This window comes from Corythoichthys intestinalis, chromosome 5, assembly GCF_030265065.1.
Source record: "Corythoichthys intestinalis isolate RoL2023-P3 chromosome 5, ASM3026506v1, whole genome shotgun sequence".
In the NCBI taxonomy this organism is placed as follows: Eukaryota; Metazoa; Chordata; class Actinopteri; order Syngnathiformes; family Syngnathidae; genus Corythoichthys; species Corythoichthys intestinalis.
In genome coordinates this window covers 61,609,396-61,630,033 of record NC_080399.1, presented here as the reverse complement: position 1 = coordinate 61,630,033, position 20,638 = coordinate 61,609,396, and the positions used below count along the sequence as shown (strand labels likewise).

Genomic DNA, 20,638 nt, shown 5'->3' with positions numbered 1-20,638 from the left:
GGAAACCCACGCAGGCACGGGGAGAAAATGCAAACTCCACACAGGAAGGCCGAAGCCCGGGATTGAACCCTTGATCATATAGACATATTGTCCTATCAAACTCAACAGTTGTTTTGGCTTAAAATACAGTAGTTTATTTTAAAGAGGGGTGCAAGAGCAGAAACTGTTTTTTCAGTCTTGTCTGTGTTTTCCACCATATACTAAATACTAATATATATTGAGCCAGAAAAATACCGTATAAGGATTTGCATTTTATTTATTCATTTAATTTGTCAAATCCACCTTTTAAATTGGATTGCAGATATACAAAACCATTTCAGGATATTGTAATTTTCTGGGTAGTACTGTATATACACACATATCACATAATTTAAAAAATAAATAATTATAAATTAATTATAAATAAATAAATAATAATAAATAATAATGATAATAACAATAACATACAGTGGGACAAATAAGTATTTAGTCAACCACTAATTGTGCAAGTTCTCCCACTTGAAAATATTAGAGAGGCCTGTTATTGTCAACATGGGTAAACCTCAACCATGAGAGACAGAATGTGGAGAAGAAGAAAAAAAAAACATAAAATCACATTGTTTGATTTTTAAAGAATTTATTTGCAAATCATGGTGGAAAATAAGTATTTGGTCTATACCAAACGTTCATCCCAATACTTCGTTATGTACCCTTTGTTGGCAATAACGGACGCCAAACGTTTTCTGTAACTCTTCACAAGCTTTTCACACACTGTTGCTGGTATTTTGGCCCATTCCTCCATGCAGATCTCCTCTAGAGCAGTGACGTTTTGGGGCTGTCATTGGGAAACAGGGACTTTCAACTCCCTCCTCACCCCGTGGCATTATAAAGGATAACGAGAACGGGGAGCGAAAATCCCAGAACCACACGGGGGGACCTAGTGAATGACCTACAGAGAGCTGAGACCACAGTAACAAAGGCTACTACCCCTGCTGAAGAAAGTACACGTTCAGGCCCGTCTGCGGGCATTTGGGCCCGTCTGCGGGCGTAGCGAGCATTTGGATGATCCAGAAGAGGACTGTGAAAATGTGTTATGGTCAGATGAAACCAAAATAGAACTTTTTGGTAGAAACACAGATTCTCTTGTTTGGAGGAAAAAGAATTCTGAATTGCACCATACCCACTGTGAAGCATAGGGGTGGAAACATCATGCTTTGGGGCTGTTTTTCTGCAAAGGGACCAGGACGACTGATCTTTGTAAAGGAAAGAATGAATGGGGCCATGTATCGAGAGATTTTGAGTGAAAATTTCCTTCCATCAGCAAGGGCATTGAAGATGAAACGTGGCTGGGTCTTTCAGCATGGCAATGATCCCAAACACACAGCCAGGGCAACAACGGAGTGGCTTCGTAAGAAGCATTTCAAGGTCCTGGAGTGGCCTAGCCAGTCTCCAGGTCTCAACCCCATAGAAAATCTGCGCAGGGAGTTGAAGGTCCGTGTTGTCCAATGACAGCCCCAAAACATCACTGCTCTAGAAGAGATCTGCATGGAGGAATGGGCCAAAATACCAGCAACAGTGTATGAAAAGCTTGTGAAGAGTTATAGAAAACGTTTGGCCTCCGTTATTGCCAACAAAAGGTACATAACAAAGTATTGAGATGAACTTTTGGCATCGACCAAATACTTATTTTCCACCATGATTTGCAAATAAATTCTTTAAAAATCAAACAATGTGATTTTCTGTTGGGTTTTTTTCCACATTCTGTCTCTCATGGTTGAGGTTTACCCATGTTGACAATAACAGGCCTCTCTAACATTTTCAAGTGGGAGAACTTGCACAATTAGTGGTTGACTAAATACTTATTTGCCCCACTGTACATATTGTCTACTTTTTCAACAATTACGACTGATTTAGGCATTTAATCAGCGCTTGTGTCATCATCATCATTAGTGGCAGCAACAGCATGGATCGGACTTGTTGTTTCCCAAAGTAATAATATTTAACAGTTGGGAAAAAAAGCATTAGAATATGTATGTATGTTTGAAAAATATATATTCCTAAGTCATCACTTTCAATTTGTCTTTTTTTATTTTTTATTTTACAGCTCATATTATTATTGTTTATTTGTGGCAATGATCGTAATTGTTGCACCTTTCACAAAGAAAAAAAAAATTATTGATGATGCAAAAAGTTGTCTTACAGAGAAATGTAACCTGGTGAAAAAAAACTGGGTTATGAAAGTTTGAAAATCATCTATTGACACAACAAACACACAAGATCAATGTAATAATATCTCCATCAGACCTCCATTAAAGTAGAAAATATTCCTATTTAACAGTTTCATTCTAATGCAGATGGGCATCACCAACATTTTTATGGACTTAACAAAATATTCCCTCTTAAATTACATGAAAATAATATTCTTACCTCATGATAAAGTCGCTCTTACGTAATTCAAAAACAGCGTTACCATCAGTGAAAGGCTATTGCAGTCATGAATTCAACGGGAGTTCCATTTTATAGCAAGACTTCAAAAATGGGTGTTGAAGGCAGCCCATATTTCCATTGGTGGAGGCTGAGAGGGTTGCTCTGCTACACCCCCTTTACATCACTAACCAGAACCATACCACCTCCAAACTCTTACTGTCACCTTATTGACAAGAGGAATGATTCAACAGTTTTGATTTTGCCAAAAGTGCATGGAGCCCTCAGCATAAAAACAGAATAATAAGTGTGGTTTACAATGAATTAATGACTACATACTTATTTTATATATTTTGTGCTGTACATAATACACTTCAGAAATACCAGTTCAGTGGATTACATATTTTATTGAAAGGTTTCAGGGTATTTCAACGTATTTACTCTTTCAGCTAAATGATCAAATCTGTTAAACTTACAGTATCCATTATTTTGTAATCAGAGGTGGGTGGTAACATGTTACATTTAATTCGTCACTACACTAGAGTCGTTACTTTTTTCCTCTTTATTCCCAGTGGTTGAATGCAACAAAGTAAAAGTACTTCTTTATTAAGTACATTTTTGTGTATCTGTAAGCTGAGTATAAATATGAATGGTACTTTTTACTTTTACTTCACTACATTTTACAGTACGTATCTGTGCATTTACTCCATTACTTTTCAAATTGTCACCTGCATTACATGTTCTTTTTTATTGTTTTTCTCTCAATTGATAGTTTCGTTTTCATGTATATGGTAAAATCAATAAGCCCCGTGCAACTGTACCGTAATCGAGCACTAGAGGCAGCAACAAGAGTACAAGCAAGAGTTGGCAGGTGAACAAGATATTGACCACTAAAAAACAGCAGCGAGCAGTGCGCCTTCAGATGGGTGATGCACATGCTTGTCCTGTAGGTGGCGGTAGGCACCTGATAGTTGCTTGCAATCTGCCATTAGGATAAATTTGAGAGTTTTTGAGCCTGTTAAACTTCTGTTTACAGTGCAGTCAATTTTATAACTTGTTTTTTTTCCATTCTGCACAGTTTTAAATTGATTTATATGTCAAATATAAATATATATATATATCATTTTTGCATTGGGAGAAAATACTTATATACTTTTACTTGAGTATTTTTTTCTGAGACACTTGTACTTTTTCTTAAGTAATTTTTCCCCCTGCGTATCTGTATTTTTACTCAATTAAAAAAAGTGAGTACTTCATCCACCACTGTTTATTCCATATATTGACTTAATTTTTGCCAGAGATGCCGACAGTGGTCACATCAATTTCACCTATGAGACGTCGCAACAATAATCACATGACTCCATTATTCAAATCAAAGGTAACAATAGAGTCACATGACTTGGCTACTCTACTCACCACTGTTTGTAACTATTCTGGTTGTGCATGGTTGGTATCCTTAGAATGCACAAAACAATTTGAAATAGTCATCTCTTTTTTAGCTGACCAACTGTGGAATACCAAGAAATGACTAAGTGTATCTTGAACATGTGATGAAGTTCATTTTTGAGGTAACAGGTGCTTGAAGAGGAAAGTAATCTCCCTGTTAAAATATGCCCTCTAGGTCATTTGTTTTACAAAATGAACACCTGAGGAGAATAACATCTTTCTAAATGAAGTTTAAAAAACAAACAAAATTAAACCAAATATTGGTTGATCATTACCAGCTCATGAATATAAAACAATTTCTCTGGCAAAATAACTAACAGTCATTCGGACTATGCATTCACAAATTTTGACTTTCATTTTTTTTTCTATGCCAACGTTTGCAAATAAAACAACACACGTGCATATTTACCTTTGTGTTGACTTCTTACATTTTTACTTTTTTAAGTGATGGGAGAAATTCATGCACACACCTTAGTCACACACACACGCTTACTGAAGATGACGTCAGCAGTTGAATTGTGAAAGTGGATCCCGAAAGCTGGCTCAAGATCAAAGTACAAAACTAAGTTTATTTTACAAAGCATGCACCAAATAGAATGCTAACACAACATTCGGAGGGGGGGGAGGAAAACACTTGTACTTGGGGAGAACACGGTCGGTTGTCACAATTTTTACTCTTTCACATATCAACATGTCTAAAGCCTCCTATACAGTATCCAACAACTCGCAACTTTTGTCGAACGAACAAGCAGGGGTGAAAGTGGCTAGAATTTCTTGCTTGAACTCCCTGACATAAAGGAGATAGATTTTTTTATGAGGTAGAACCTGCTAAAACCACAGAAATGCAAAGAAAACTGCTTTAGGCAGTTATACCTACAACACAAAATAAAACACAACAGGTTTTACACATGCATTAGGCTACTGCATTACACTTACTGTAACAAGGCATATAAAGGAAACAGATTTTTATTCAAAATTGTATTTTTTTCAATGATGTGCAAAATAACAGTTAACAAAAACACCGTGCAGTAACCTCAACCTCCATCTCCTCATTTTTTTTTCGTTCATTTCCTCACATCTAAATGCAAAGCCTCAATTTTAACTACTTAAGAACATTCATAGGATGTACATTAAAATTGAAGATAATGTAAACATTGACTTATGTATTATTAAAAATAAAATAAAATAGCATACATTAACAAAATAAGTACAAATGACTTACTTTATGCACGGTGAAATGGAATATATTTTGAAGAAAACGCAAACATTGACTTTTTTATATTACAGTGGTACCTCTACTTATAAAATTAATTTGTTCTGGAAGCAGTTTCGTAACCTCAAAATTCTGTAAGTAGAGACACGTTTTCCATGTAAATTGAGGCCTCACCACGTCCACCATCCCAAAGCAGCAGTACCTTAGTGGCTGAGGAGTTCCAGTTGAGGCCCAAGCTCGGATCTGTGAACCCAAGGAAAGCTGTGGGACCCGATGGTGTTCTGGGTCTAATGCTTAAGGACTGTGCAGCCCGACTGGGTCTTTATTATGATCTTCAACCACTACCTGAGTTGGGCCATTGTCCCACCTGTCACTGTCATCCCGCTCCCCAAGAAACACATTATCAGCAGTCTGAATGACGATTGTTTAATAGCCTCACACAAATCATTACCAAGTTCCAAGAAAAACTGGTCATGACTCCTCTTACCTATGCCCTGCACCCCAGTATCAAGCCTCAATGAAGGCGATAAAATCAATGAGTAAATATGTTGCCAACAAATTGGATTATCAATTTTTGTCGGCAACTAATCATGGGTGTACTCCATGTGCAGTAGCGACCCAAAATTAGGACAACAATCGCAGCGTGCAGTGCAGCGAAGCTCAGGCATGCAATCATCCAAAAACATGGGAGCATTTTACTCTGGACAAAGTAAAGCAAAAGAATCACATGTCAAATTTGCATCGAGGACTTTGCTTGGCATGGGAGCGCAAGCACTATTCACAAACATATAAGACATGTAGGAATCCTGAAAGTGGATTTTTTTCAATTTATTTATTGTATTTATTTATGTATTTATTTACATTATCTATTTTTATATTTTTATTTATTTATTTATTTTACAGCATTTTATTATTTGTTTTTTTTACAACATTTTTTTTTATTGCCCACATAACCACAGGTGGGACAGTACACAGTCAGCAATTAGTTTCTCAACAGGTCTAACTTGTAAAACATAAAAAAAAAAAAAATCTGAGATTACAAAAAATAACACAAACCCATTCTTTTGCAGCCCAAATCCGAATTTCACATAAGAGAACTGGCCTATTGTTCCGGCTGTTGGTGGTCCACCTGGCTGACTGCTGTAGCTGGCCCCCACTCCGTGTGGGGTTGAACCAGACCAGCTGCTGCCACGGGAGCAGCTCCCTGCACGGGCTTGGCTGGCTGTCCGTGAACCTGACTAGCTGCTGCGACTCTAGCCTCCTGTTGCACCCGGTGTGCTGTCAAAATGTCCTACATCGGCGAAATGTCTACATAAGGCAAATTTGGCACTCAAAGTACTACCGTGTGCTCCCAACTTATTTTGTTTAGATACATACACGCAGAACATACTAAAAAAATGCCGTAAGAAAATACTTAAATGTAGTTACATCAAATAAGGACGGTTTAGATACGCGACGTGATTAATGTGGCCAACTGCTTTGAAGCTACCACCAAAACGCACAACGGTTAAAAGTATGAGAGGGAAATACATGCAAAAACTACTTTTGAGGCAATGAAAAGGTATTTAAAAAAATCAATCAAAACAAAAAAAGTTAATTCTTGCCACTTTGAATAGATGTGCGCATGCGTGCGGATGCTTGCGCAAGGGCGCTGACTGTTGTATAGGACGTTTCGCCGAGTAGCAAGGAATTGCCGAACACCGTTCCAATCCGTTAGCATGATCACTGCGGCTGCCCTCATTGCCGGTTGTTGCTTTTCTGACTCGTTTTGAACCATCTTCCTTCTTTATGAAAAAAGACAATAAATGCAAATGCAGTCTTTTTGGCATGTTGAAATAGTGTACTGGTTGATCCTGGCTACTTGCTCTCCAGATGCCGCAAATTTCCAATGTCTTTTTTTTCCTAATGTCAGACGAGTGGTGCCGGAGATCTGCCCAAATAAGTCCCTGAACACAGGGAGGCCAAAATCAAGAGGTGCCGGATCAATAATGTCAATTGCTGGCACTTTTTTTTATTTGAATAAACAGGACATTGCCTGATTTGTATTATATGTTTTCTTCTCAAAACCTTTATTTAATTCAACACTTTAACAAGTTTTATATACCTAAACAGGACAGGTGCACAGCTAGCTAGGTTACCTTTCCTATTAGTCAGTCCAACAGAATAAACAGGGGGGGTAACCAGGTGCAGCACTGAACCGGATTTTAGACTGTGGGAGATCCTGGTGAAGCATTAGTTTCTAGACAGCGTCAGCCATCAAGTACATGCAATAACAAAACAGAATAAGCAAAAGCACAACTGGGAAAGCATTTGTAAATGTTGTCTATTTTTGATTGTCTTTATATAACTGGCCATAGCAAAATTTTGCTACTCATCTGTTGCTTAATCTCGTCTCATGAGACGAATTTGATCATCTCAAATTTATCTCATTCTCTGCTTATTTGTTTCTGAGTTTGTGCTCCTAAGGGTACCCTTAGGAGCAAGTGATGAGTTAAAATGAGCAAAGACATCATTGAGACAATGCAGATTTGAGAAAACCAGATTAGAGCACTATTGGAAAGGAGAAATTCTCTTAATTAAAATCGGAGTCATACTTGTACAGTATAGCACCTTTCAGGCACTCAAAGGGCTTTGACACTATACCCTCATCTACCTGCTGGTGACACAACAACATGGGGCTCAGTGTCTTGCTCAAGGATACTTAGGGGAATTCATCAGGACAGCGAGTTGAACCCGCAACCTCTGGCTTGGGGAACGACTTTCCTACCACTGAGCCACGCACGCCACGGGCACAGATGCTGTGTGCTCTATGTGACGCGTCACATCAGGGGAAAGCAACTTCTGAAAGCATGTAGCAGTAATAAAGAAAATGTATTATATTTTGGTTCATTTAATAATTCATATAATTCTTTGCTTTTTGAAAAAAAACTTTCAAATCGCAGACATGTTGTCTGTGAGTCAGTAGTTATAGCGAGACATCATCAGCCAGCGTGTTGCCTGTTTTGATTACGTCATCATACAAGAGGACTAAGGTTCTTCACACTATTTTGTGGTAAACTTTCGGTCTTCGAAAACAAAAACGGATAATGCATTTGTACCGGCCGATAGTTTTCGCCGCCGAATTTTCGGTCACAACTTTAATTTTTACATTGAACAAGATGAACCAAATGAACCAGATGTTATTTATTTATTTGACCAATTCTAAGATTTTCTCGGATTTTGGCATGAGATGTGATGTGGTGATTAAGATGTGATTGGACATGTCAGAGCAGACTACACTTTCTTACAATGAAATAATTTGAAAACCCAAAATGAGCAATTGCAGACTGGAAGGAGATCAAATTGAGAAATATTTGTGACTGTCACAATATAAGGTTGCTCTGCGAGATAAGTAAAAGAGGCAGCTTTGAGGCAAGTTGAAGAAATAAAATACTTTGCTCATCCATATCTTTTACTGAGACATGACTGAAATCGTGACTCCAAGTAAGGAGATAAACTTGAGACACATCTGAGGTTGACACAAGTACACATGGCTGGGTTCATACTACAGGTCTTAATGCACGAATCTGATTTCCGTGTTTTTCCGACTCGAGTCAGTCATTAACTTGACCAGGGGTCCCCAAACTACGGCCCGCAGGCCGGATACGGCCCACCTCCACATTTGGTCCGGCCCCCTGAACAATTTTTTTTTTTCAATAGTGTTATTTATTTCCTGGCTTTTTTCTGTGAAGAACTCAGAGAGGGTTATTTGGTTATTATCTATTTCATTAATAGTGTTATTATTATTTATTATATTATATTATATTATATTATATTATATTATATTATATTATATTATATTATATTCAGGTCTGTCAAACGATTAAAATTTTTAATCGCGTTAATCGCAGCTTAAAAATTAATTAATCGTAATAATTCGCAATTCAAACCATCTATAAAATATGCCATATTTTTCTGTAAATTATTGTTGGAATGGAAAGATAAGACACAAGACGGATATATACATTCAACATACTGTACATAATTACTGTATTTGTTTATTATAACAATAAATCAACAAGATGGCATTAACATTATTAACATTCTGTTAAAGCGATCCATGGATAGAAAGACTTGTAGTTCTTAAAAGATAAATGTTAGTACAAGTTATAGAAATGTTATATTAAAACCGCTCTTAATGTTTTCGTTTTGATAAAATTTGTAAAATTTTCAAACAAAAATTTAAACTAGTAGCTCACCATTGTTGATGTAAATAATTACTCAATGCTCATGGTGCTGAAACCCATAAAATCAGTCGCACCCAAGCGCCAGCAGAGGGCGCCAAAACACCAAAAAACACAAGTAACAAATGGACATGACACTGTGCTGTCATTTTAATCTGTTTGAGCGGGGCATGTGCGTTAAATGCATCAAATATTTTAACGTGATTAATTTAAAAAATAAATTACCGCCCATTAACGCGATAATTTTGACAGCCCTAATTATTCTTATTATTTTATTTATTTATTTTTTTTATTTACTTTTGTTCCGTGAAGATTCCAGAAAAGGGTTATTTGATTGTGGCTTTCTGAAAAACAATATATTTTTACATTTAGGCACTCCTGCAATCGTCACACTTTTTCTATTACAAACTGACCCGGCCCCTCATCAGAGAAGGGAAAAGTTATGTGGCCCTCACAGGAAAAAGTTTGGGGACCCCTGAACTTGACGGTCTAAACGGGACAAGTCGCATAGAAGTGGACCATTTCGAATCCGATCTGAGTCACTTTCGTATGTGGTTCAAATCTGATCTGGGCCACATTTTTTTCAGAACGTGACTGGTGGTCTGAACTGTCAGGACTCCCGAATCGGAATTCATGCAGCAATTACATCGGCAAAGAGCAAGAGGCACGGAGGACGTCAGCCATGTAGGCATTAGCCCCTAGCTTGAACTCTGCTTTTAAGCACGAAGCGGGCTTGACCACAGTCATAAAAAAAATAAAAAAAGAATAGATAGAAAAGAATAAGCCTTACAATTTTCGATTTTCATTGTGCGCCGAATGAGCAATATTTCATTATTGCACACATGGCCGAGCCGGGGCAAACTGACGCACCCACGTCATTTCACGTACACCGACAAGACTCGTGTGTGTGTGTATGCATTCTATCAGTCCATATAAACTTTGATTATAAGACTAAACGGGGATTATTAATGTCTGGTATTTGTGTCCTCTTTTTAGAAATAAAAATATGATCACTCTGGAATGACATACAGCTAGCTTGTGTAATTTGTTTTGATGCTTCTGCGCATGCAGGTCTCTTTGCTGAGCGCATCTCGGACTGTGAATTAGTGCGCATGTGTGATACTTGAATGGTCTCAATGGACAAAGGCAGTCTGAACGGGCAAGCCAAAAAAACAGATATGGCAGAAATATCGGATTTGTGCATTAAGACCTGTTGTATGAACGTAGCCATAGTTGTCTCTTGGTGAGATCTTGAAAGCAGACAGCTGTGAGACTTTATTGAAAAATCGTGCCAGTATTATCTATTATTCTCAAGACCTTCTCATGTAATGCTCACTATGAGACTTACTTCTCATGAGACAAATTTGAGAAAACTGAGAAACCCACTCTGGTCTCGATTACTGCTGATTCTTTTCTCAGAGATGTAAATGAGACATGAACAAGATCTCATCTTCAAATTTTTTTATTTATTTATTTGCTATGGGTGCATTTGTCAATGTTCTTTTTATTGATTGCCGTTATACAGGACTGTCTCAAAAAATTAGAATATTGTGTATTCTAATTTTCTGAGACAGTCCAGTATGTAGCATACCGTTTCATTGTGGGACTGAGAAAAAGATGGCAACATCTTGCTGAACTTACATTTGTGGATGTAGAATTTTGACAACAAAAGAAGTAGATTAACAATAAAAATATGTTTATACCTGATCTTTTTATAAAAACAAAAAATGACATTTTCCCATTTTAGCTTGAAGTCCACATGTAGATTCCTGTCAACAAACTTACAAAAATCTTTCCAAAATTTGTTGGAAAAAGATCAAGTCCAAAAAAGGTGCTGAACTGTCTCTGGATGATCTCCACAGAACGAACAGTTCGTGTCAATGTCCCTCTTGAATTTTTTCATGTAGTGATTTGCAGGATAATATCTGTGAATAATTTTGAAAGAGACTTCTTTGACCTTATTAGTCAACAGGAACATGTTGGGGATAGTCCATACCCTGGACCAAATTATATCTCCAACAAATCGATTCCAAAACGATTGAACATATGGCTTGAATCTAAGGTGATTCTGAAAAAGCGATTGAACATATAGTATCTATTTGAATTCTTGTTATGACGCAAACACAATTTCCCCACACTTGAGTTTAATATATTCGGAGGAGCTAAACTTTGCAAAGGCAAGTTTACATTTCTGCCGTGGGTGTGTGAACTTGTGTGTTTCCCTGATCGATGCATGACGACCGGGAAAGGGATGTTCGATTTGCATAAACGCAAATAAAAGTATTTACTTTTTCTCAATGTTTCCATATATTTTCTGAAAGCACGCCGCATATTCTCTGATAGACAAATCTAAAAAAAAAAATAAAAAAAATTGGCAAAACTTCACTTTTCATGTAACTTTACATTCAAAACAATGTTATTTGTTCTAAAAATCAAAATGACAATTAATTTCAAATGACAAACAAAACATCATATGAATAGATATTTATAAGAACCAGTTGAGCATTGATGTGCACCATACACCATATGATGAGGAGAAAACATCTTCTCCATTGACTTTTACCTTTTGCTTTTTTTTAGGTATGCTTTGCTTTAAACTAATCTAAAACATTATTATACTTCAGACACAAGAACAGACTGCACAATAAGAAATCTTATTTTTCCCCACAAAAACAATGTACAGTAAAAAGTTGTAAAATATTATAGGATGTTATTACAACCAGAAAACACAGACTACACAGTAAGATTTTTTTCTCCCCACGAAAGGAATGTAATGTAATGTTCATTCATTCATTTTCCATGCCGCTTTTCCTCACGAGGGTCGCGGAGGTGCTGGAGCCTATCCCAGCTAACTACGGGCAGTAGGCAGGGGACACCCTGAACTGGTTGCCAGCCAATCGCAGGGCACAAGGAGACATACAACCATTCACGCACACACTCATACCTACGGACAATTTAGAGTGTTCAATCAGCCTACCATGCATGTTTTTGTAATGTAATGTAATGTAAGGAAAAGTTTCACATTTGGTGGTCTTCATACAAAGAGCTGAAGAATTTGCTGGATACAGTTACAAAACAAGTAAACACTAAGCTGCATCTTGTCGTCTGTTACACTGCTGGCCAAAAGTATTGGCACCCCTGCAATTCTGTAAGATAATGCCCAATTTTTCCCAGAAAAGGATTGCAATTACAAATGCTTTGGAAGTAATTTATTTATTTTGCTTGTAATGAAAAAACACAAAGGAGAATGGGGGGGGGGGGGGAAATCAAATCATTATCATTTTACACAAAACCAAAAAATGGGCCTTTGAAAAAATCATGCGATGCTTTTCTAATTTATATAATTAACAGCACCTGTTACTTACCTGTGGCACATAACAGGTGGTGGCAATAACTAAATCACACTGAGAGTCAGTTAAAATGCATTAAAGTTGACTCAATCTCTGTCCTGTGCGCTTGTATGAACCACATTGAGCATGGAGAAGAGAAAGAAGACCAAAGAACTGTCTGAGGACTTGAGAAGCAAAACTGTGAGGAAGCATGGACAATCTCAAGGGACAAGTCCATCTCCAAAGACCTGAATGTTCCTGTGTCAACCGTGCGCAGTGTCATCAATAAGTGCAACACCTGTGGCACTGTGGCTAACCTCCCTAGATGTGGACGGAAAACAAAAATTGACCAGAGATTTCAACAAAAGATTGTGCGGATGGTGGATAAAGAACTTTGACTAACATCCAAACAAGTTCAAGCTGTCCCGCATTCCGAGGGTACAACGGTGTCCACCCGTACTATCTGTCGGCGTCTGAATAAAAAGGGACTCTGTGGTAGGATACCGAGTAAGACCCCACGTCTGATATCCCAGAGATATAAAAAAGCCAGGCTGGAGCTTTCCAAAACTTACCTGAGAAAGCCAAAAACATTTTGGAAGAATGTTCCCTGGTCAGATGAGACAAAAGTAGAGCTTTTTGGGAAAAGGCATCAACATAGAGTTTACAGGAAAAAAACGAGGCCTTCAAAGAAAAGAACACGGTCCTCACAGTCAAACATGGCAGAGGTTCCCTGATGTTTTGGAGTTGCTTTGCTGCCTCTGGCACTGGACTGCTTGACTGTGTGCATGGCATTATGAAGTCTGAAGACTACAAACAAATTTTGCAGCATAATGTACGGCCCAGAGTGAGAAAGCAGCCTTAGAGGTCATGGGTCTCCAGCAGGACAAAGACCCAAAACACATTTCAAAAAGCACTAGAAAATGGTTTAAGAGAAAGCACTTGAGACTTCTTAAGTGGCCAGCATGAGTCCAGACCTGAATCCCATAGAACACCTGTGGAGAGATCTGAAAATGTCAGTTTGGAGAAGGCACCCTCCAAATCTCAGAGACCTGGAGCAGTTGGCTAAAGAAGAATGGTCTAAAATGCCAGCAGAGCAATTGTAAGAAAGTCATTGATGGATACCGAAAGTGGTTGTTTGCAATTATTTTGTCTAAAGGTTGTGCTACCAAGTATTAGGCTGAAGGTGCCAATACTGTCTGGCCCATTCTTGGAGTTTTGTGTAAAATAATAATGATTCCCCCCCCCCCCATTCTCTTTTGTGTTTTTTCATTGCAAGCAAAATACTGTAAATAAAGACATTATTAACAAAGCATTTGTAATTGCAATCATTTTCTGGGAGAAATGGAGCATTATATGTTAGAATTGCAGGGGCGCCAATACTTTGGGCCAGCAGTGTACAGTGGGGCAAATAAGTATTTAGTCAACCACTAATTGTGCAAGTTCTCCCACTTGAAAATATTAGAGAGGCCTGTAATTGTCAACATGGGTAAACCTCAACCATGAGAGACAGAATGTGATAAAAACACCAGAATATTACATGGTTTGATTTTTAAAGAATTTATTTGCAAATCATGGTGGAAAATAAGTATTTGCTCTATACCAAAAGTTCATCTCAATACTTTGTTATGTACCCTTTGTTGGCAATAACGGAGGCCAAACGTTCTCCGTAACTCTTCACAAGCTTTTCACACACTCTTGCTGGTATTTTGTCCCATTCCTCCATGCAGATCTCCTCTAGAGCAGTAATGTTTTGGGGCTACTGTTGGGCAACACGGACTTTCAACTTCCTCCTCACCCCGTGGCGTCAAAATGATAACAAGAACGGGGAGCAAAAATCCCAGAACCACACGGGAGCACCAAGTGAATGACCTACAGAGAGCTGGGACCACAGTAACAAAGGCTACTATCAGTAACACAATGCACCGCAAGGGACTCAAATCCTGCACTGCCAGATGTGTCCCCCTGCTGAAGAAAGTACACGTCCAGGCCCGTCTGAGGTTCGCTAAAGAGCATTTGGATGATCCAGAAGAGGACTGGGAGAATGTGTTATGGTCAGATGAAACCAAAATAGAACTTTTTGGTAGAAACACAGGTTCTCTTGTTTGGAGGAAAAAGAATACTGAATTGCACCATACCCACTGTGAAGCATGGGGGTGGAAATATCATGCTTTGGGGCTGTTTTTCTGCAAAGGGACCAGGACAACTGATCTGTCTAAAGCAGTGCTTCTCAATTATTTTCTGTTACGCCCCCCCAAGCAAGACGTAAATGTTTCGCGCCCCCCCAAACTCTCTGCCGCCACTGTAAATAGTATTATTCGTCTATAAAATTACTATTATAAATACGCATCTGCCTAACATTGTGTCCTTTTTTTCTAATAAAGAAAAAAAGTAACAGATCAACTTATAATAAAGTATAACTTTATTAACATTGTTTTGTTTGTAACAGAGAAGACTTGACGTGCATCAATTTGCCTGATTTAAAAAAAAAAAAAAAGTCATATTCAAACTGTAAAAATACACTCAAGGTATTTTTGACCATTTGATACAGAAAAATAAAATGTAATAAAATCCATAAATAATAACAAATTCAAATTGATTAGAAACATTTACTCATGAGGACAATATGCCAAAAAATTTGACCGAAAAAACAAAAATGAATAAAGGAAAAAAAGAGTGTCCTTGGACAGAAGGGCAGTTTTTATTTTTGCTGCTCACACTCAGTATTACCTCATTTGCAATGGTGTGGAGTCATTTTGTAATGAGCATGCTAACAATGCTCACTGGTTTACTGATATAACACTGACAAAGCAGGACTATTGTTGGCAATATTCGGCACGTTTTCGCTGAAAAACAATCAAGCGGCTTATCAATGAGATTGGGGTCGAATGTCTTTAAGTGGCGTCTTAATTGATTTGGCTTCTGGCAGTCCGCTATAATTATTTTCAGACACAGTAAACAGTAGTCTTTCCTCATCACCCCACTGTATTAAAAGTCAAAGCTAAAAGGCAAACGGCACGAAAAAAGCGCATTCTCGGCGGCCGAGGTAGAACCGTAGGTGAGGGCAGTCGTCGTGACGATCCCAATCCGAAAATGGCACTTCTCGGGCGGCGACGTAATAACCGGACAAGACAGTGGGTCGCTGCGTGAGTGAGTCCGGTCGGAAAACGGCTTTCGAAAACGGCGGCGGCGCACTGCTCTTCATATCTGTTTTCTGTGTGCTGACTCTGAGTGCTCTTCCTTAGTTCAAAAATACTGCACGCACTCTGAAAATGAGAGCGCCACTGCCACCCACTGAGTGGATGTGCAAGTACACTTTATTCCAGTCCGGCAAAAAAAAAAAAAAAAAAAAAAAGAAAAAAGCATGTTCCCCGAGGACACATGCGCCCCCCCTGGCATCGCTCTGCGCCCCCCCAGGGGGGCGCGCCCCACTATTTGAGAAGTACTGGTCTAAAGGAACGAATGAATGGGGCCATGTATCGAGAGATTTTGAGTGAAAATCTCCTTCCATCAGCAGGGGCATTGAAGATGAGACGTGGCTGGGTCTTTCAGCATGACAATGATCCCAAACACACAGCCAGGGCAACAGAGGAGTGGCTACGTAAGAAGCATTTCAAGGTCCTGGAGTGGCCGAGCCAGTCTCCAGGTCTCAACCCCATAGAAAATCTGCGGAGGAAGTTGAAAGTCCATGTTGTCCAACGACAGCCCCAAAACATCACTACTCTCGAGGAGATCTGCATAGAGGAATGGGCCAAAATACCAGCAACAGTGTGTCAAAAGCTTGTGAAGAGTTACAGAAAACGTTTGGCCTCCGTTATTGCCAACAAAGGGTACATAACAAAGTAATGAGATGAACTTTTGGTGTTTGACCAAATACTTATTTTCCACCATGATTTGCAAATAAATTCTTTAAAAATCAAACAATGTGATTTTCTGTTTTTTTTTTTCACATTCTGTCTCTCATGGTTGAGGTTTAACCATGTTGACAATTACAGGCCTCTCTAATATTTTGAAGTGGGAGAACTTGCACAATTAGTGGTTGGCTAAATACTTATTTGCCCCACTGTACATTTGGCAAAGCACAGGTCTCATGTGCATTACAAGCAACGATCCCTGTCCTTGTCCTCGCCTTACTCTTGGTCCTCTGCCTTTGATTCTGTTTAGAATGTTGGTATTCTGTTCTGACTGAAACAGAAGACCTCACAGTGTTGCCCTTTCATAATAAAACTCTGCTAGGAAATTGCGAAACTGTGTGACTGGTGTTTGTTCATGTGATGAATCAAAGTCCAATATAAGGGCAAATCCGTTTAGAATGTTGAAGGGCAGTGGGTTCCATGTGAACGTTCTGAAAATTAGACTAAATGCAGAGAATTGTTTGTAGATATGTACATATATATATATATATATATATATATATATATATATATATATATATATATATATATATATATATATATATATATATATATATATGTGCTTTTGGCACAGTTATTCCTATAACACATAAAAACTGATTTTCATTCAATGAGTTGCAAAATAAAAGTTAACAAAAACAGCAGTAACCCCAACTTCCATCTTCTAATTTTTATTTTCCCTCATTTCCTCACATCGAAATGCAAAATCTCAATTAATTTTAACTACTGTGAAGAAAATAAGTATTTGAACACCCTGCGAAGTTCTCACTCCTAGAAATGATGGGCAGGTTTGAAATTTTCACGGTAGGTGCTTGTCCACTGTGAGAGACAATCTAAAGAAAAAAAAATCCATAAATCACGGTGTATGATTTTTTAAAAACAATTTATTTGTATTATACTGCTAAAAGTATGTATTTAAACACCTGTCAATTAGCTAGAATTGTGAATCTCAATAGTCGTCTTTAAAAAGTCCACCGCCACTCCACATATTCCCCTAAATACGTGGAGTGGAGGTGGACTGGACAACTGCACTGTACTAAATAGAAGGTGGCCAGGGCCATGTATTGAGAGATTTTGGGTAATAACCTCCTTCCGTCAGTTAGAGCAATGAAAACGGGTCGTGATTGGGTCTTCCAACATGACAATGGCACGATGAAAAGTTACAGGAAACATTTGACCTCTGTCATTGTAATCAAAGGCTACTGTACCAAATATTGACATTGATTTTCTCAGGTGTTCTAATACTTATTTGCAGCAGTATAGTACAAATAAAGTTTTAAAAAATTCATATGCTGTGATTTCTGTTTTTTTTTTTAGATTGTCTCTCACAGTGGACAAACACCTACCATGAAAACCCATCCATCATTTCTAAGTGGGCGAACTTGCAAAATCACACGGTGTTCAAATACTTATTTTCCTCACTGTACTTAAGAACATAGGATGTACATTAAATTTGAAGTTAATGTAGACATTTACTTTTTTTTTGTTATTAATAACAAAGATATAAGCAACATACATTCACAAAAATAAGTACAATGACTTATATTATGGACAGTGAAATTGAATATATTTTCAAAATAGCGCAAACATTGACTTTTTAAATGATAAGGAAACGAATAAGTAGCCCAAAATAAATGATCAAAAATACATCCAAAGGGGACATTGACAGGTAAGATGTTCTGTATGGAGTCACAGGAGTGCCAAAATTAATAGCATATACAAAGTCAACCAATAAAAGAGAACATCTACAAATGTAGTCATATAACGACAATTGATAAAAGAGAACATTTACTAATGCATGCATACAGTGATACGAAAAAGTATCTGAACCTTTTGAAATTTCTCACATTTCTGCCTAAAATCACCATCAAATGTGATCTTTGTCAAAATCACACAGTGTCTGCTTTAACCAGATGCAAGACTTTTAACAGGAACTAATAGAAGAGAGCACATCACCCCTGTGCTCCATGCCCTTCACTGGCTTCCAGTCGAGTTTAGAACTAAATTTAAAGTCCTCCTTCTTACATTTAAGACCATTAATGGTTTGGGGCCATCTTTTCTCATCGATGCTCTGGTTCCATACCGCCCCAACAGAGCACTCCGTTCTCAGAATGCAGGTCTACTGGTAGTTCCCAGGGTCTCTAAAAGTACAGTAGGAGCTAGAGCCTTTAGCTACCAAGCTCCTGTTTTATGGAATCAGCTTCCAGCTAGTATTAAAGAAGCTGGCACAGTCTGTACATTTACGATTAGACTAAAAACGTTCCTATTTGACAAAGCTTATGGTCAGGCTAGTTGAAATCGGACTAGACTCACAGTTCAGTCTAAGCTGCACTAGAAGCTATAATGCTGGGGGAAGTACAGGCACTGAGTCCTATCACCTTTTTCTCACTCTACCCACCACTTGTCTTTACTTTATTTCTGTTTTCTAATTCTAATATCTAGTTGACTAATCTCTTCGTCACTAGTCACCCGGTATCCCCTTTCCCCCCTCCCGCAGCCTCCTGACTATCCTGAGCCCTGGCTAGATGGATGTCCTCGTTGTTTCTTCATTCCATTGCATCTCTGCAAACTGGGCCTCCTGCTGCTAATACCCACCATCAGTCCTGGTGCATCTATAGGAGGGGTGAGCAAACTATTCCACAAAGGGCCGCAGTGGGTGCGGGTTTTTGTTGCAACCCATTAAGAGGACACCTTTTCACCAATCTGCTGTTTTACAAGTGCAGTCAGGTGCTTCTCATTTCTGCTGAAACCTCATTGGTTCAACTATCTGAGCTGGGTCAGTTGGAACAAAGACCAGGACCCACTGCGGCCCTCGAGGACCGGTTTGCCCACTCCTGATCTATAGCCTGTCCGTCCTGGGAGTGGATCTCTCCTGACTGTGGTTCTCCCCAAGGTTTTTCATTTTTCCCAAAGGGTTTTTGAAGTTTTTCCTTGCCGACACTGAGGGTCTAAGGACGGGGGATGCCCAGGACATGAACTTCATCTAATTCATCTACTGTTTCTGACTGTGTGTCATATTGACTCTGCAAAGCCCTTTGAGACAACCTTGTTGTGATTTATGGCTATGCAAATAAAATTTAATTGAATTGAACTACAACAACCCAAACAATTATAGGTTTTTTAATGAGGACAGCATGCAAACAATGACAGAAGGGGGGAAAATAAGTAAGTGAACCATGACATTTAATATTTTGTGGACCCCCCGGCAGCAATAACTTCAACCGGACGCTTCCTGTAGCTGCAGATCAGCCTGGCACATCGATCAGGACTAATCTTGGCCCATTCTTCTCTACAAAACTGCTGTAGTTCAGTCAGATTCCTGGGATGTCTGGCATAAATCGCTGTCTTTAGGTCATGCCACAGCATCTCAATGGGGTTCAAGTCTGGACATCGACTTGGCCGCTTCAGAACGGGAATTTTGTTCTTCTGAAACCAATCTGAAGTTGATTTACTTCTGCGTTTTGGATCATTGTCTTGTTGCAGCATCCATCCTCTTTTTAGCTTCACTGTCTGACAGATGGCCTCAGGTTTTCCGGCAAAATATCCTAATATTTTTTTTAATTAATTCTTCCATTAATGATTACAAGTTGGCCAGGCTCCAAGGTAGCAAAACAGCCCCAAATCATGATGCTCCCTCCACCACGCTTCACGGTGGGGATGAGGTGTTGATGTTGGTGAGCTGTTCCATTTTTCCTCAACACATGACGTTGTGTGCTACTCCCAAACAATTCAACTTTGGTTGCATCAGTCCACAAACATTTTGCCGCAACTTCTGTGGAGTGTTGAAGTGCCTTTTTGCGAACATTAGACAAGCATCAATGTTTTTAGAAAGCAGTGGCTTCCTCCATGGAGTCCTTCCATGAACACCATTCTTGGCCATAGTTTTACATATACTAGTAGTTGATGTGTGCACAGAGATATTGGACTGTAGCTTCCAAAATGACATCGCAGGGCACGGTTTCTCAAAAGACGGGCACTTTATTGATATTTGTTCATTGTTCATTGCCTTGAAAACTAAAAGATGTAAAAATATAGCTTACACACTTTAACTTAAAGAAGACGTGCTAAACAGACAATAAAGTTAACCTCGTGGCCGCCTGCCACTTTGTAGGC

At 38.6% G+C, this 20,638-nt stretch overlaps 1 protein-coding gene across 2 annotated transcripts in view; it reads right to left on the bottom strand.

The window, feature by feature from the left end:
- tat (tyrosine aminotransferase) overlaps window positions 1-2,554 on the bottom strand; it is a 63,624-nt gene extending 61,070 nt beyond the window's left edge. For both annotated transcript variants that reach the window (XR_009063195.1, XM_057836162.1), the window contains exon 1: window positions 2,407-2,554. Coding sequence is in view for 1 of the 2 variants with exons in the window: in XM_057836162.1 (XP_057692145.1) it covers window positions 2,407-2,411 (5 nt within the window). In the remaining variant the exon portion in view is untranslated. The remainder of the gene's footprint in view (window positions 1-2,406) is intronic.
- Window positions 2,555-20,638: the final 18,084 nt, after the last annotated feature.